This window comes from Bubalus bubalis, chromosome 3 (assembly GCF_019923935.1).
Source record: "Bubalus bubalis isolate 160015118507 breed Murrah chromosome 3, NDDB_SH_1, whole genome shotgun sequence".
In the NCBI taxonomy this organism is placed as follows: Eukaryota; Metazoa; Chordata; class Mammalia; order Artiodactyla; family Bovidae; genus Bubalus; species Bubalus bubalis.
In genome coordinates this window covers 5,674,230-5,692,790 of record NC_059159.1, presented here as the reverse complement: position 1 = coordinate 5,692,790, position 18,561 = coordinate 5,674,230, and the positions used below count along the sequence as shown (strand labels likewise).

The 18,561-nt window shown below is 51.2% G+C and overlaps 1 protein-coding gene and 1 long non-coding RNA gene across 3 annotated transcripts in view; one reads left to right on the top strand and one right to left on the bottom strand.

Moving 5' to 3' along the window:
* Nucleotides 1–11,048: 11,048 nt before the first annotated feature.
* On the bottom strand, nucleotides 11,049–17,331 carry LOC123332499. Its single transcript, XR_006549272.2, has 3 exons — nucleotides 14,551–17,331; nucleotides 14,391–14,446; nucleotides 11,049–13,547 (listed from the first exon to the last, which is right to left on the bottom strand). It is a non-coding gene; the product is annotated as an uncharacterized LOC123332499 (long non-coding RNA).
* Nucleotides 17,332–17,847: 516 nt separating this feature from the next.
* SDK2 (sidekick cell adhesion molecule 2) overlaps nucleotides 17,848–18,561 on the top strand; it is a 272,105-nt gene continuing 271,391 nt past the window's right edge. For both annotated transcript variants that reach the window (XM_025279404.3, XM_025279402.3), the window contains exon 1: nucleotides 17,848–18,540. In XM_025279404.3, the coding sequence (XP_025135189.3) occupies nucleotides 18,477–18,540 (64 nt within the window). In that variant the 5' untranslated portion in view covers nucleotides 17,848–18,476. The remainder of the gene's footprint in view (nucleotides 18,541–18,561) is intronic.

Sequence of the window (18,561 nt, the reverse complement as noted above, 5' to 3'; positions counted from 1 at the left end):
TTACGTCTGCTCCCTTTTGGGCAGGGGAGTTACGCCCTTCATCACATCTTAGGCAAAAATATACTCAAAATAAAGGTCCAAATATAAACAAAATCTAACCTTTGAAAACAGTGTTAGATTAATACCATTATTTGAAAACAAAAAAAGAACATTCTTATGGTAGAGAAAGCGTTTCTAAGAAAAAACGTAGTAGTCATAAAGGGGAAAAAATGTAATCCAACAAATATTTTTTTAAAACAACACACACACACACACACAAAAAACAACCAGAACCAAAGTGACAGTCTGGGAGAAAATATTTACAACAGAATTACCCACAAAAGAACAATTCGTAAAAGAGACAGAAAGCATCTTTCCACAACTCTAGAAGAAAAGCTAAAATATTCAATTGAAGAACAGAAGAAAATATACAAGTAATTCACCATTTTAAACAATACAAAAATGGCTAATATCTATTTTTCAAACTACTTATTAACTGGTAATCAGAAATATGCAAATAAGAGTGGGAAGGTTTTGGTTTTTTTTTTCACCGATTCAGTTTCATTCAGTGAAAACTGTAACTCGCGGCGTCCACCCGCTCACCTTCTGCATGTCTTGAGCTTTGTGTTTATCGCTCAGTCGCTCAGTCGTGTCCGATGACTCTTTTGCGACCTCGTGGGCTGTAGCCCGTCAGGCTCCTCTGTCCACGGGATTTTCCCAACAAGAGTACTGGAGTGGGTTGCCACTTCCTTCTCCAAGGGAATCCATCCAACCCAGGGATCGAACCTGTGTCTACTGGCATCTCCTGCATTGCAGGCGGATTCTTCATCACTGAGCCACCAGGGAAGTCCTCTGCAAGACTTAGGTTAGGGGCACCCCACTTGTTCCCACTGGTGTCCCCAGTTGTAGGAGTGGCTGCTCTTTCCTACCGTTACTGTGGCCTGAGCTCAGGTGTGCATTAATATCTGAGCTGCCTCAGTGTCCCCTTCTGCTCTTTTGAGCCTCCCAACAAGTGTGAAAACAATTCCCTCTATTGTGTTCCTTCCACTTGAAATCTTTCATGAAATCTTTTGTTTTCCCACAGGGAAGTTATCCAATAAATTGTGATACAATGCATCTGTACATTCAATACTATAGAGCCATTTCAACAACAAAAAATAGGTATTATCATGGAAAGGTTTCTGAGGCATTTTGTCACATGAAACAAGTCACAGAAAAAATATGTATAAAATTATCCAATTTACTTTTAAGTATACACACAATGCACACAGAATTGCACAGCAAAGTTACAAAGTTGGTACATCATCAGATTGCTGTCAGTGAGGACCCTCAGGAAGGGCAGATGGAGTGACAGTTAGGGTTGGGGGAGTTTCGCTATTTTCTGTATATTTTCCTGCTAATTGAGCCTCGAGAAATATACTTTAAGAGAGAGAAGCATCTTTTATTGTATTTTCTGGAAGCAGAGCCCAAGAAAAACATTCTTGTGCAAGTGGTTTCTGGGGGAGAACTTCTGCAAGACAAGCCTGGAAGGAAACGGGGAACACGGAATAAGGAAGGGGAGGAACTCGAAGCAGAGATGTGGCTTTCACTAAAGCCCAAGCTCAGCTTGATCCCGAGAGGTTCTCTGGAGCGTGAACAGTAGCACAAACTGGCCCTCCTCAAGGCAACAGGGTTGGGCTTTCGTACTCCAGTATCGGCATCGTGGGCTGCAGTGTGAAGTGTGACCAATGTACCATGAGTGTGACATGAGCCGGAGCAGGAGAATCCACAGCGCCCTGGGCCAAGACTGTGGTCCCCTGGGAATGCACGCTGCTTCCAATCCTCCTTCTCGAGGGGTGGTGAAAAGAACGCATCCACCCTATCGGTAGCTGCACATCATAGACCAGAAGCTGTGTGGTTTCTTCTCTTAAAGATGCCGCATTTTTATTTTATAGATACTGCATGAAGCAGAGCAGGCACAGTTGGAGCTGTTGCGGCCGCAGTTGGTGGGAGTCCACGGTCACCTGCCACGATCCGTCAGGTCTTCCAGGGGTCAGACGACATGAACAGGATGAAGACCACCACCCCTGCACCTGGGAAGTCTCTGGGCCCTGCTCTCCGCCCTCACTCCCCATAAGCAATATCACTTTCAGTTTACGACATTGGTCTAGTGGGGGTGGGTTGGTCAATATCAAGGACTTCCACTTGGTCTTTGCCACCACGATCACTCTTTCCTACTAAATGTAATAGCACGTATTCCGTCGCCCAAGGAATGAAGGTGAGGATGCTCCAGCTTCTAGGTATATTCATCATGATCACACATTCATGAACCTGAAAAGCGACCACCTGTTGGGTCTATGGACCTAGTGGGGCTGCTGTGAGATGACCCCGGCCCAGAACTCCATGTACTGTCTGACCCCTAGATATGCCTCTACCAGGGGAGCCGTGGTAACACTGGGTACCACTGCCAACTCAGAATTTGTTTCTGACCATTGAAGGACCTGGGTGTTCCCTTTCCATGAAGGCATAGTTGCCTGAGTTGATGGACTATCTTCTAACAACAGGGACTGGACCCCTTCTGAAGGGGCCCGAGGGTTCAAGGTCCTCCTCCAGGACTCCTAATACCAACCACATGGACATGCCATTCCTCAATCTCAGGTCCTTCCCCGTCCCATGAGGGCCCTGACTTTGGCACAGCAGACCCTCTGAGGCTGAGAATTCAAACTTCTCTGAGGATCTGCATCTCTTACTAGTAGACACTGAACCTGGCTTTCAGCCTAATCAGTCTTTCTGCTCCAGGAAATTAGGCCCTTCCTACCAAAGCGTTCCTATGACTGCCATACTCTGCTCTGAATTGCAGATGAAACCACCTGGGCCTCTCAGGTTCTTTCTTTGATACAACAGTGGTTCTGGGACACAACCTCTTGACTCCACGGTCTTTAGCATTACGCTCTCTGCTCGATGGCCCCAGAGCCAGACATACTGTGAAAGCCCGTGTAACCCCTCCCAGCTACAAGCTATCACCGAAATTGTGTTTCCCACAAGCCAGAAACTAACACTTCTCCTTCAGCCACTGGGGTTGGGGTCCTCATTGCCAGCAAGTCACCCAACTCCAAACCCCATCCCTAGGGTCTGTTTCTTTTGGCATCAGCTGTCTCAGGTCAGGCCCCTAGAATGGCATGGCATGCTCAGTCGCTCAGTCGTGCCTGACTCTTTGTGACCCCATGGACTGTGGCCCGCCAGGCTCCTCTGTCCATGGGATTCTCTAGGCAAGAATATTGGAGTGGGTCGCCATTCCCTTCTCCAGGGGATCTTCCTGACTTAGGGATCAAACCTGGGCCTCCTGCATTGCAGGAGGATTCTTTACCATCTGAGCCACCAGGAAAGCCCAGCCACATCAGAAATGCAAAAGGGGAACGTCCCTGGTGGTCCAAGGGTTAAGACTCTATGCTTCCACTGCAAAGGGGATGGCTTTGATTCCTGGTCAAGGAAATAAGATCCCACATGTTGCATGGTGCTGCCAAAACACTGATGAGAAAACAGGCCTGCGTGTGAGCTGGGACAGAACGTGAGTCCTTGTGAGCCTTGAACTCCTCCGTCTAAAATAAGAGGGACAATGGACCTAGAGATTGTCATCCTGGGTGAAGTCAGACAAAGAAGGAGAAATATCTATGGCATCCCTTATATGCGGAAACTAAAAGGAAATGGTACAAATGAACTTACTTACAGGAACAGACCTGCAGGCTTCAAGAGCAAACTTAACGGTTACCTGTACACACGGCTGTATTTAAAACGGATAACCAACAAGGACCTCCTGTACAGCACAGGGAAGTCTGCTCAATGTGACATGGCAGCCTGGATGGGAGGGGAGTCTGGGGGAGAATGGATACATGCATATGTATGACTGAGTCCTTCACTCTTCACATGAAACTGCCACAATGTGGTTAATCGGCTATACCCCAATACAAAATAAAAAGTTTAAAGTTTGGAAAAGGGACTTCCCTGGTGGTCCAGTGGTTGAGACTCCATGCTCCCAATGCAGGGGGCATGGGTTCAATCCCTGGTCAGGGAACTAAAATCCCACATGCCACACAGCACAACCAAAATAACAAAAATAATAATTTAAAAATATAAAGCTTGGAGAAAAAGAGAGAAATATAAAGTCTGGGGCCCTCCCCTAGATCCACAGAAAGAGAAACTTGGTGGGTGAGCTATCTGTGCGTTAACACAGGCCTAAAGGTGATTCCAATTCTGCTAAACGTTGAGAACTCCTTGCCCTGGAAGCAGAGCCTGGGATAAGATTTTGTACAAGTGATCTCTCCAAGATACACTGTCAGGAGGAGGTGTAAGGAGTGAGGAGGCAGAATAAGGCAGAGCAAGTAACGAGGCTGAGAAGTGGGTTCAGCCGAGACGGTCTGCCTCCGTCTGCTCCCGGGGGAGCTCTGGAGCATAAACGCCGGCTGTGCACCCCTGTGTCGTGGGCCATTGGCTAAGGGACCCCCACCGAGGGCGGTGGGGGAAACTTTCCAGGCGTCTTCAAGTACGTCCGCTCCAGATGGCTGTGGGCAATTCTCTAAAGGAGAAGCTGTGAGCTGTTAACCACCAACGTTTCTAGTCCCCAGGGTGTGAGTCCAAGGCCTGGTGGAAGGCGTCTGGCTGTGGGACCAACAGCATCTCCGACAAGGGACCTGGAGCTTGTTCTTTTTTTTGGTCTCACGAGAACACGGTGGGGCCGTGTAGGGCGGTTGTAAATGCACTGGGCAGGGACTTCCCTGGTGGCCCAGGGATTGAGAGCCTGCCGGCCAACGCAGGAAGCATGGGTTCAATTCCCGAGCCAGGAAGACTCAACATGTCTTAGTGCAACTAAGCCCCGTGCCCCACAAACAGGGAAGCCCACACGCTCTAGAGCCTGTGCTCTGCAACAAGAGAAGTCGCTGCAATGGGGAGCACAGCCCAACTGGAGAGCAGCCCCTGCTCTCTGCAGCTAGAGAAAGCCACACACAGCTACGAAGATCCAGCGCAGCCAAAATATAAACAAATAAATTATTTAAATATACATAATATACATGTAAAGAAAACACACTGGGCAAAAAGTGAAACCATTGCATTTAAGCCTTGGCACCAAACTACATTTAGGTTCCCCTTGTATTTAGCCCCATTTGTAATAGGGGTTATATACCACACCCTTAGGGTTTCCCGGGTAGCTCAATGGTAAGGACTCTGCCTGCTAAGGCAGGAGGCTTGGGTTCAATCCCTAGTCCAGGAAGATCCCCTGGAGGGGGAAATGGCAACTGACTCCAGTATCCTTGTTTGGGAAATCCCATGGACAGAGGAGCCTGTCGAGTCACAAAAGACTTGGACACTTGGCAATCGAAACAACAAAAAGAAATCCATGCTTCCACAGCTGGGAGTATCAAATTAGGTTAACACGTGTGCAAATGCATTGTCAACTCTGAGGCATAGAGGATTATTACATATAGAATGCTTTCTGTTGAGTAGAAAAGAATTCCATCATTTAGCTTTGATGATAAGGATTTATTATAAAAGGAGAATTGCTGGGCCGCAAGGTTGAGTGTTTTTATCCTAACCAGGTATTGCCAACTGGCTCTCTAAAATGATCGTATCAGCTTCTGCTCTCACCAGCAGCAGCATACAAGAATGCCCATCTCCTTGTCACATGGCCAGCCCTCCCTCATTTATTTTGGCCAGTCTAATGGCAAAGGGGGGGGGCACCTCTGCCTAGCGAGATGCAAGTTCAAGCACATTCTTCCCAGAATTCTTGTCAGAGATGAAAGTTGGAGATGAGCCAGAGGTACCTCGTTAAGGGAATGAATAAATAAATTGCAATGTATTCATACAGTAGATGGCTGTCTAGATGTTAAAATGGATGAGCCGATACATAATATATAGGCATATACACATATATATGACAACACTGAGTGAAAACCACGAGCAGTACAACATGATGTAGCAAATTATGTCATCTACACGCACTTTTAAAAACACATAAAACAATGCCATGGATTCTTTATGGATGCACACATTTGTAATAAAAATATAAAAAATATACACTGAATCCATGCCAGAATCATGATAGTAGTTACTTAGGGGAAGAAAGAGAGGGGGCTGGGTGGGAGAGGATGGGGGGAATACAGGGGGCTTTAATCTCATCTCCCAGTTTATATTCTTCAATGAAAGAGAAAGTGATCATAAAAAATGAAAAACATACTCATCACTTTGTTAACCTGGCCCAGCAGATACCTGAATTCTTGCCTCCCAGCTACCGTATTTTCTTTTTAATTATCGTTTTCATGGCTGAGGCTGAACTTCTTTAGAAGGGGACTGAGGGCGTGGCGACCCCCTCATCTCATTTTGCAGCTCTGCGTTGGTGGACACCCATGTGAAAAAACAGAAGTCATGAACTTGGCCCTCAGAGAGTTCATGGCTTGGTGAGGAAAACAGACTTAAACCGCGGTAAGTGCAAAGATGGGAAATTATAGGGTGCAGAGATAAAGTAAACCGGGGAGGTTAAATTTAAATTGGGGATTGGAAAGGGCATTGCTGAAAGACTGGCTTTAAACAGAGGCCTGGCGGGAAAGGGGGGTTAGCAGCAAGTGGCCGATGGGGGTTTTGGGAGATGGGCTGGATGAGGGGTCTTGGGAATGATGGGAGAAGCTTCCAGGCCCATCGGAGAAGACTTCGTTGGAAGAAAAGGAGGACGCCACTGGGGAGGGTCGCAGGGCAGAGCCTCGCAGAAGGATGCTCACGGCAAGAGACGAAGCTAAAGGCTTCAACAGGCCGCAGGCAGGCTGGAATGTGCAGGCCATGGGGAGGATGTTTTCCGGGTTTGTTTGAATTTTATGAATAATGGAGTATCTTCACAAGCAGGGTTTTTTGTTTTTGTTTTTGTTTTTGTTTTGGCCTTATGAGTAACAAAATAGCCTTGCAATTTGTTTGTATGACTTCATTGTAAAAATGTTCAAACACACAAAAGTAAAAGATCACAAGGAAACCCTGGGTACCCGGCTTCAACAGAACCAATCTCACCTCCCTGATCCACAGGGTAGCATTTTGGAGAGAATCCGGCATAGCACATCATGTCACTTAGAAATATCACAGAACATACCGCTAAAAGGGGAGCACTTTCTTTTGGGAAAGAGAACCAAACCTACAATGTCCTATCTAAAAACTGAATAATAATTTCCGAATGAGTCTGTAAGCAGGAGAATCACATCGTGTGATTTACTTCTAAGAAAACATCATGGGCACCCTGTGCTGGAATGGAGCTGGGGGCTGGAGAAATGGAGGCAAGGCATTAGGAGCCCACAGTAGAGGCCGAGGCGGGACCTGGTGGAGGCTGGACCAGGGCGGCGGAGGCGGACACAGAGACAGTGCGCACATCGGCGACCTGAGAGGTGGACGCACAGACTCGGTGACGGATGGAGAGTGAGGATGAGACGGGGAGGTGCCCAGCTCTGACCCTGAGGCTCCCTCCCAAGCACCCAGGAGAGTGGAGGTGTGCCACTGAGTTGAAGACACTGGGTGGTGAGTGTGGGCAGGAGAAGGGGTGAAGAGTTCAGCTTTAAGGATCTCTGTTCGCGCCAAGGAGTTTGCTCAGAGCGGGTGATGAAAGGTGCCGGTCATACGCCCAGACCCCACTTCTCTGCCTCCTCCTCCCCCACCCCAAGGTGTCACAAAAGTCAACAGAAAGGCAGGACCCAGAAAGACCACAGCCACCAGCCATGGCCAAGAAGGCCTTTCAGAAAAGTTTTTAAAGGCAGTGAGTCGACAGCCAGATTTCAAGGGGTTAAGGAAGGGAGATGTAGAAAGACACAGCAGAACTTGCTTGGCATGAATTCAGGAAATTTGGCAGAAAAAGGCAGTTGAGAAATGGGATGATAACTGGAAGAGGCAGAAGGGTCAAGGGAAGCTTTTTCTCTTTGGGAATACCTGCTTCTATTTAAAGATGTTATGAAAAGACTCCATGAAAAGAAAAGAAAGGAAAAAAACCCTCCAGCATATCAGAGAGGGACAAGCGCATAAAGGAGGAGGCTCCCTTGGGAGCTAGGAAGTGTCTGACCTCAGAGAAGAGGGACACCTGATTTCTAAGCCTGGAGAGATGAGAGCACGGGGCCGGGGAGAGAGGCGCTGATGAGTGATGCACTTTGGGTATGCAGCCTCCGTCGTTCCCGTCAAACGTGAACTGAGAGTGAATTAAAGCAGCGCGTCTCAAAATGTGATGCACATACACGTCACCTAAGGATCTTTCAAAAATACAAATTCTGATTTAGTATGTCTGGGGTGAGGCCTGAGAATCCACACGTCCAGGTGGTGCCCTTGTTACTTGTCTTTGTCATGTGTGTGTGTGTGTGTGTGTGTACGTGCCCAGGTGTGTCTCACTCTTCGCAACCCTTATGGACTATAGCCCATCAGACTCCACTGTCCATGGGGTTTCCCAGGCAAGAATACTGCAGTGGGTTGCCATTTCCTCCTCCAGAGAATCCTTCCCTGGTGCGATCAAGCCCTCATCTCCTGCTTTGCAGGCTGATTCTTTACCACTGAGCCATCAGGGAAGACCCCTGGTCTCTGTGTACAATATCCAGCTACTAAGAGTCTTAGGATGGGGGAACAGAGAACCACATGGAATAGAGGAAATTATCAAAAACCTAACGGAAGGAAACGTCCTTGAGCTGAAGGAAGGTCTCCAAAGGAAAGGGCTCACAAAACGGGATGAATGAAACAAGACAATCCAGAGTGAAACAGGACATGCTGGAGAAATTTCAGAATGAGGACCACAAGAAATTCTCTGCAGAGATAACCAACAGGTTGTCTGCAAAGCTAGGAGAATAAAGCTAGTATCATATGTTTCATCAGAAATGCAGGGGCTCCAATACAGACAACATTCTAAGGGAAGATTATTCTGAACTTGCATCTTAATACACCCAGCCCAACTATCACTCCAAGAGGCTACTCAGATCAAAAGCACGACTTACTCAACAAGAACCTATGGATTTGGCTTCTCAGCGCTCTTTCTCATTTCATCTTTCCGTGACTCTACCGGCAAAATGGCAGCATGGAATTCAGTAAAAACAAGGCAGTGAAAGGAGTTCAGATACACTGATCTGATTTTCTTTTTCAAAGAATTATTTATTTTTGTCTGTGCTGAGTCTTGCTGTGTGTCGGCTTTCTCCAGTCGTGATGAGCTGGCGCTGTTCCTCATTGGGGTTCATGGGCTTCTCATTGCTGTGGCTTCTCTGGTTTCAGAGCACAGGCTCTTGAGCACAGGTTCAGTAGCTGTGGCATGGTGCACGGGCTTAGTTGCTCCTTGGCATGAGGGATCTTCCTGGACCAGGGATTGAACCCAGGTCCCCTGCACTGGCAGGTGGATTCCTAACCGCTGGACAACCAGGGAAGTCTTACTGATCTCATTTCCTGAATTTACCTAGAGGAAGTCAACTGAACGAGAGAGAGAAAAAATGAGGGACAGTCATTTAGGAACGAGGGAGTAAGTTGTGTCATCAAGAGAGGCAAGGAGAGGATGATGGCAGAAACTTGAGCCAAAGAGGTCCGTCCACTCCTCTGCTGATGGACACTAGGGTTGCTTCCATGTCTTGGCTAAGGTAAACAGTGCTGCAATGAAGATTGGGGTGTGTGTGTATCTTTTCGAATTAGAGTTTTCTCCAGATATATGCCCAGCAGTGGGATTGCAGGAAATCATATAGTAACTCTTAGTTTTTTAAGGAACCTCCATACTGTGGGCGTATCGCTGTATCAATTTACATTCCCAGCAACAGCATAGGAAGGTTCCTTTTCCTCCACACCCTCTCCAGCATTTATTAATGTTATTTATAGACTTTTTTTGATGATGGTCATCCCGACCAGGCTGAGGCGATCCCTCGTTGGAGTTTTGATTTGCATTTCACTAACAATGAGTAACGCTGTTGTCTGGCCCACTCTTTATATTGTATCAATTCCTACCGGGTGCAATTTTTAGCCAGAGAGAAGACAGGTGTGGGGAGACTAGCAGCATGCCACATCCCTGAACTGCTGCCCTCAGATAGCTTCAGACAAGGTCAGGGAGGCAGGCTGAAAGCCAGGCCTGCAAGAAGATGGTAAGAGCAGAGATGGACACTCTCAGAACCCCCAAATCTAGGACACATATGGAACGATGCATCATTTTCGAGTGAGCGTTGGCATATTTTTTCTGTAAATGGCCAGTTAGCGAATACAGCAGCTTCCCACGTGGCCAGTGGTAAACAAGCAGCCTGCAATGCAAGCAACGTGGGTTTGATCTCCGGGCTGTGGAGATTCCCCTGGAGGGGGAAACGGCAACCCACTCCAGTATTCTTGCCTGAAGAATCCCATGGGCAGAGGAGCCTGGTGGGCTACAGTCCATGAGGTCGCAGAGAGCTGGACATGACTGAGCTACTGAGTACGCATGCACGCAACTAATATTGAAATTTCCAAGCCATAAGGTCTCTGTCCCAACTACTCATCTCTGCTATTAAATAGTAACTGCAAGGAACCACAGACAATTGGGAAGTGAATGGGCGTGATGGTGCCAATAAAACTTTATTTACAAAAATTGCTGGCAGGTGGGATCCGGCCTGAAGGCTGTAGTTTACCAGCCTGCCCTGGAGCAAAGTCTAGTTCTATTATCTGAGGAAGTAACTGCAGGATTGTTCCAAAACTCTAAGTGATCTGTGGAATGATTTCATTATGGATTGCACAGTAATGAGAAGCAGCCTCATGCCTAAAATCCACGCAGCTTTTCGACATAACTAGTTCAGTAAAACCTATTTCTTAGAAATTAAATGAATGAGCGTAATTGTATGGGCTTTCCTGGTGGTTGTCAGTAAACAATCCGCCTGCAATGCAGGAGACCCGGGTTCCATCCCTAGGTGGGGTAGATCCCTTGGAGAAGGGAATAGCAACCCACTCCTGTGTTCTTGCCTGGAAAATCCCATGGACAGAGGAGCCTGATGGATTGCAGTCCAGGGGGTCACAAAGAGTCAGAAATGGCTTAGCTACTAAACCACCACCACCACATGTGATTGGATAAGTTACAGGCATTAGGCGGAGATTGGGTTAATTTTCAGGCAGTAGGAATGTTTGCTGTAAATATGGGAAAATACACACGTGAGGTGTAAATAGCCCAATTTGCAAGGTCAGTGAAGGAAAGACACAGTAATGAAATTGAAAAGCTGTTCACACTTCATACACATTTTCCTGTGGTTTTGATTTCCTTGAATATATATCATCGCTGGGTCTGACTGTGGTTCTTTGACATACACAGAGCAAAACTGGTGAAAATCCCTGCCTTTAAGATGCTTATATTCCAGTGGGGAAAGATGGGCAATAAAGATACTAACAACTATTTAGAATCTAAGGCATATCGGATGGTGGTTGTTATTGTCTCGCTACCCGTGTTAGACTCCTTTGCAACCGCAGGGACTGTAGCCCTCCAGGCTTCTCTGTCCTTGGGATTTCTCAGGCAAGAATACTGGGATGGGTGGACATTTCCTTCTCCAAGAGATCTTCCTGACCCCAGTGATCGAACCTGAGTCTCCTGATTGGCAGGCAGATTCTTCACCGCTAAGATACCTGGGAAGCCCATATCAAATGGTCACATGGTGATAAAAGTGCTAAATGAAAGAAAGTCAGAGGAAGCATAGGGTGTGTGTGTGTGTGCACACGTGTGTACACATGCATGTGTGTGCAGGGCACATGTGCTGGTCATGTCGCCCTGCCAGCGACTGTGCTGACCAGTGAGTATCTCCCCCTCACCAGTAGGGACTGCTTTTGAGCATCACCCTTCGGCTGGGTTCCTTTTTCAAAGTGGTTGACTGGCTGGGTACCATTTAAACAGAGACACCGTGAAGGCGGAGGGTGAGCCCTGCGCACATTTGGAGGAAGGGCGTTTCAGGCTCAGGGATGGGCAGGCCCCAGCTTTAAGGCAGCCATGCCCTGTGCAGCGTGGCTTCGAAACAGTCAAGAGGGGAGTGTTCCTGACGTCGACGGTGCCCAATCAAAGGCACTCACCCTTTAAGTTGGGAGAGCTCGCCTTTGATGGCTCTGAAAGGCAGAGTCACAGTTTCCTCTCGTACTAAGCAGATGAAATAAACCCCGCTCAAGTTCGAGTTCATTGCTCTGTGATTTTGAATGGCCTTAAACGATTCTAAATCCTTGTCTAATTTAAAGATCAATGTCCCGGCCACCCAGAGGCAGGCATCTCTGTGGTGCTCTACATTGCATTGTAGACACGTTAAGGACATTCTTGAGTACAATATATGCTGGTTTTGTTCCTGAAACGACCACAAAGTGCACACTTGACCCCAACCCACTTCCTCCTTCCTGGGCCTGCCAGCAGTATGTGTTTATAGCGCCCTCTCCTGTCCAGTGTGAGCACTGCTTCTCCACTATACCTGACTGCACCTCCCAACATGCTGAGCTGGGGGCTCAGAGTGACTGAAAATGGCCTAGATACAGCAGATGCCTGTGCTTCCTCATGCGTTCACTTCCTTCCCCAGCCTAGCCTACATTTAGCAGTTTTATTGTTTAAAAACGCTGTCTCCTGTGGTCTGTTAACCTCCGTCTCTCTGGCTTGCACCTGGCTCCGGACCAGCAGGCCACGTGCATCTCATTTCTGCACTGGTGTTGCTGGGTTTCTCCTCCATCTCTCTGTGTCTCTTTCCCTCCTCCTGGAGGGCATGGAAGAGGAAACCCCAGACCATTTAGGTATTTTCACAGCCAGTCAGATCCTGGGTTTGGGAGATGGGTAGCTACCCTCACGGTGGTTCTGGCCTTGGCACAGGAAAGCCAGAGAAGCAGGCTGCCCCAGCCCAGCCATGAACATGTGTTGTTTTCTTAGGCCCTTTCTCCTAAGGGAGTGACAGTAAGTTACAGCACGTAATTGAGGATGGGGTGGATCTTGGGTTAGGGGACTGTAGCGGTGTAAACTGTCTTCTCCCCCAGCTTTCAACCTTCACAAATGTGACAATATTTAAAAATGGGGTCTCTTGGAGACATGAATAATTGGGTTTAGATGGGCACACATGGATGGGACACCAAAGGTGGGATTGGTGTCCTTATAAAAAGAGGAAGTGGGGGACTTCCCTGAGGGCCCAGTGGTTAAGAATCTGTCTTCCAGTGCAGAGGATTCAGGTTCGATCCCAAGTTGGGAAGCCAGGATCCCATGTGTCTCAGAGCTACTAAGCCTGTGCGCAGCAGCTACTGAGCCCACAGGCCTCAGCTAAGGCCTAACACAGCCAAAAATAAATCACAAATACTGTTTAAAAAAAGAGGACGTGAGCCCAGAGCTCTTTCCCTTCCTCCAGCCTCCCCCTCCTCGGCCCCCTCTCTCTCCCACATGAGGACACAGCAAGAAAGTGGCCGTCTACAAGCCAGAGGGAGAGCCTTCCCCAAGAGTTGACTACACCAGCCCCTTGACCTTGGACTTCCCAGCCCGCAGCCTGTGGCATTTGGTCAGGGAAGCCCCAGCTGCCTGAGACAGGACCCCAGAGCATCCCTCTTTTCCGATGGAGACTAATAAACCTCTTGATCAACTTGACTCCATCGCTTTCTCCGTCCTCAAAACAGAACAAACAAAAAAAAAGAATGCCATTAATTATTTACCAGGAGCCGTGTTTCAAGGCAATTAGTTGTCTGAGTTCCCTTCAGGTAGAGCAGAGATGGCTCTGCTGAGGGGCCCTGCTCTGGGGGACCTTTCCCAGCTGTGCCCATGGCAACCCCAAGAACAGCAGGGAATGAGATGCTGTGGAGGAGGGGAAGGGGGGGAAGGAGTGGGGAGGAAGGGGGAGCGGGGAGAGGGAAGGATGGGTCTGGGAAGTATTTCTGCCCTGAAACCTGTAGTCTAAGGACCACTTCAGGGACGTCCCTAATGGTCCAGTGGTTGGGAATCTGCACTGCAGCCACAGGGGCCGAGGGTTCGATCCCCGGTTAGGGAAGTAAGATCCCGCATGCCGCAAGCTGCTGCCAAAAATAAACAAAAACCATTTCAACCCTAACTCTCTTCTGGTCTCTCTTTCTTCTTCCTTCTAGATGGCCTGTGTTCTAAGTTGCTCAGTCGTGTCTGACTCTTTGTAGCCCTCCAGGCTCCTCTGTCCATGGGATTCTCCAGGCAAGAACACTGGAGTGAGTTGCCATGCCCTCCTCCAGGGGATCTTCCCAACCCAGGGATTGAACCCGCATCTCTTACATCCTGCTCTTTACCACTAGCGCCCCCTGGGAAGCACTCCTTCTAGATGGAGTCCTGTCTAGTCCTTTTCCCCTCCTCTTGAGGCTCACTCTTCTACCTCTCATCCTCAGCAAACTAACCCCTGGAGAGGGCTTCCCGGCTGCGGGCGGCCCCTGGAGCACCTTGGGAAGCAGGGATGAGGGAGTGGGGACAGGGAGAGGGCATACGTGTCTACCTCTGCAGGATCACTGCCTCCCGCCTGGTCCCTGCGGGTGGAGGATTTGCCTGGCCCTGCAAAAGAACACTCTGTTCTCGTTGTTGTTACATTTGGGATAATAGAAAATAAGAAAAAAAAAAAACTATAATAATCTTATTGAAGAGCTGACCCAGCCTACCCTTTGGTTTCTGTGTGTACGATGAGGCGGAAGACAGGCTGGAGGTTGAGGGGTGATGGGGAGGATCTTAGCCTTCTGTGAGATTGAACAGCTCCATCTGACCGTCCTGGGCTTGGTCTCCCCGCTCTTGGCTGGCACACGGTGTAATTTACCTCCCACACCGAAGGCTCCTTGGCCAAGTTCTGCAGTAATGCTCTTGCACGGGCTGGGATGTGTGGGATGGGAGAAAGCGTGGTCCTGTTTGGGGCCCTTGCAAAGGTTTTTCTACAAGAAGGATGACGTTTTAAACACACGGCATCCACCTGGAATGGGAGAGGGGGCGGGGGCAGCGGGGTGACCCCAGCCTTTCCTTCTCGTTTGAAATGAATTGTGCTCAACTCAATGGCTGTGCCCACCCGCCACCTCGAATTTACAGACTGGAATGGATGGGGAGAGCGTCGCCAAGAAAGAGCCTTCTGTGGGCCTGCATGATCTGGGGATGTAGGGAGGTGGGATATAAATGAGGGGAAAGCCCCAGATCCTGTGCCACCGAGCTTTCCGGGAGAGCTATACCCACAGACTCAAAAGGGGCCAGGGAGGCAGTGGAGAGCCTGGGACAGCCACACAGCCCCTCCTGATGGGGTCCCCACTGTAACTGCGCCGCTTGCAACCTCTAATTACACCGCTGCTGGCAAGAATGAGGTCATGGTGTCTGCAAGTGACTTTCTCTGTAACTAGCCCTTCTCACCGCAGCAGGCTCCCTGCTCAGCCTCCTCCTGGGCCAGGGAAACTCAGAAGCAAAATCAGTTCCCTCCTGTCTGTGTGCGTACAGGCAGAGGCGGGAGACAGCCTCAGATGGACGGACACAAAGGTTTGCTGCAAGGGTACCGTCCTCTTCGCTCTCTAACAAGCAGGCACGCCTGGAGGCTTCCGACACAGAAGGACACCTCCTCCACCACCAGCCGCCACCGGTTCAGGCCCGGCCCTGGCCTGTGGGGATTAAAATCCCAGAAGAAGGTGCATGGGGCTACACACAGTTGTGCAACCATGTCTCTTTTGACAAAGAAATAAACGCTGTTCAGAGCTCCTAGTAGCATCTGGTTCAGACTCCTGGCAGCTGAAGTCTGGGACTGGACACGAGGAAGGTGGCTGTTCGGGTGGATGGGAGCACCCACTCTTAGAGAACGGAGAACAGCCTTTCTGCTGGTCCTTTGCTGGCTGAGAAGCAGAGGTTTCTGCAAATCCGGCTCTCAGGCCCCCTCTGTGAGCAGAAAGTGTAACAGCATCATGTGGACAGCTGTTCTGGAGGTCTGGGAAGGGCCTGAGCCCCAGGACGGGGCGGTGAGAGCAGGCAGGTGTGTGCGAGGCCCCAGCTGGTCATCCCCAAGCAGCCAGCAATGACGTGGCCAGTAAGACAAAGGCGGGCTGGCCACACCTGGGCCACCTGGCCCTCGAAGCTTCCCCCCCCCTTTACTCGTCAGCCAGTCAGAAGGACTTCAGCCTGGGATGAAGCACAGGTTCCATGGGGGGCGGAAAGTCATGAAATAGTGTTTGATTAGGCAATGGAAGCACGTGGGTAAAGCAGGCTGGCTTCTCAGCCGCTGTCAGAGGAGGCCCAGGGTTCTTTTTCCGAGGTAAGTGAGATGGGAATATAAAAGTGATGAAAGCTTGGCAGGGCTGTGTCTGCTCCACAGCAAACAGAAAGGATGCCCTCTGGGGTGGAAAGGGCCGCCAGGGAGAGAGAGGACAAAAGCGCGGTGCCCGCAGGTGGCATCTCTGCAGCTCTTTGCTCTCAGCAGAAACACCAAGGGGACAGGGAGATGCCACGCGGCTCCGCCGGTGCAGCACCAGCAACACGACAGGGAAATGTTTTCCTTTCTTTTAAAATCAGGAGAAACCAATGAACTTTCAGGTTGAAGACAATGGTTTCAATATGTAATATTAATATATTCGTCTCTGTGCCAAAACAGTCATAAATATTATTTTCAACATACACAGATGGGTGTTTTCATGGAGGTAGGGGTCTCTGGAAGCAAGGCTGTCTAGTACCCAGGACTGTGTAACCGAGTCCTGGAATCCCGTGCTGGGCGTCTGCCTCAGGAATGCTGGGCTCAGTTCCTGAGTTCAGCTGACTTCTCTGGTCCCTCACAAAGGAAACCTCCGAGCTTCCTTGTTATAGCTTCTTCTCTAATTTACCGTTCTTCTACTCTTTGCAAGAAAGCTCAAAAGGAAAAAAAAATAATAATAATTTTTTTTTTTTAAAGAAGAAACAAAGGATGCATGTGCCTTGGCACCAACTTCACTTTCTGGGCCATCTGTAAGTCCCCTGCCTCTCTTTCGTCTTGCTCTCTGTTCTGAGCGGTTTCAGACTTTTGAAAGCCTGACCTGGGAAGGGGAAACTCTAATCAACCAGTTGACCGAACCCCCGTTCCCGGCTCTCCGTCCACCCGTGTTACTCAACGTCCGGGAAGGGTGTTAGGGTTCCCAGCTGGGAAGAGAGGTCGAATGAGATCTCTGAGATGGGGGTACCGGTTCGAGGCTGGAAGAGACCCCAGGGGCTCTGAGCGCATCCCGCCTGGCTAAGGTTCCAGGTTTCCACTGCTGCCCTCCGGCGGGTCCCGGAGACGCTGGGCGCCCGCGGCCGCGCAAACGGCTCGCGTTTCCGCGGGGCTCGCTCCCGGGCCTGGCTCGGGGCCGCCGCCGCCGCTCCCCCTCCCCGCGCGCAGGCTGCTCTCCAGTCGCGGCCACGGGGTAGCGCTCGGCCCCCCTCGCCGCGTCTCCGCCTCCGCCTCCGCCGCGCTCGTCCCCGGCTCGCGCTGCCCCCGCAGCTCCCGCTCGGCGCAGGCAGGAGCGGCTCTCCGGACGCCGAGCCCGGGAAGCCGAGGGCGGCGGGTTCGGCCAGCGAGCGGCCGAGGCGGGCGGCGGCGGCGGCGCGGCCGAGGCGCTGAGGCGGGCGCGGCGGCCGCCGCTGCTTCTTCGGCCCCGGCGGTCGGCGCGCGCCGGACGTCTGAGGAGGCGCCGCGCCCCCGGAGCCGGGGCCGCCCGCCGGGCTCTCCGCGCGTCTCGCCGAGAGCTCCGGCCGGGGCGCGGCGGAGGGCAGAGCCGCTGAGCTCCAGCCTCGGGCCGGCAGGAGCCTCCGCGCCCCGGCGCCGGCCACCAGCCGGGATCGCCGAGCCCAGCAGCCGTCCCCGCCGCCCCGCAGCCGGCGCGGACATGGGCGCGCGGGGCGGCGCGCCGGGCCGCGGGACCCGCAAAGTTTGCTAGCCCGCTGGGCGCGGAGCCGAGGGCGCGCCCGGGCCGGGCGGCCCCGGGAGGGACCGAGAGTCCCCGGACTGGACGCCGGGGCGGTGAAGCCAAGAGGGGTGGCTCGGCCCCGCCAGATGCCGGCTGCAAAGTTAGAGAGAAGAAAACTTCAGCCCCAGGGAGGTTCGGACCGCTACGCTCGCTGTGCCCCCCGAACCCCGCGCCCCTGAAAGAAGCCCCGCAGCCGCGTCCACCGCCGCGCTCGCCTCCCGCCCGGCGCCCGGATCGGCGGTGACTGCGTCCGCGCCGAGCACCCAACCAGGGGGCGGGGAGGGGGCGGGGGGCGGGCAACGTGGCCACCGGAGGAAGTTTCCCGAAGTTGTCGGTTTATTCAGGAGACCAGCCCCTACCCGGCCGGATCGCCGAGGCGGCCCTGCGCGGGAGAAGTCGGAGTTGGGGTGCTCAGGGGGGAGGCGCCCCAAGACCGAGAGCGGCTTCTCCTCCGTTTCATTGCTCGCCCCTCGCCTTCCCGGCGCGCCACCGGGGATCGGACTTGGACTGAAGAAGAGGAGGAACGGTCGGGGTCGCCAGCAACGCCCCTCCCGGGTGAATACCGCTCCGGGTCGGAGCCGCGGGGGACCGAACCCCATCAGGATTATAAAACAGTACGGAAGAGACCCCCTCCGAAAACAAGGCTGATCACCATGTGGGAACTGCTCATCTGGACGCTGGTGGCCCTGCACCGGATCTGCGCGATCGGAGCCCAAGGTATGGGGGGTCACCCCCACG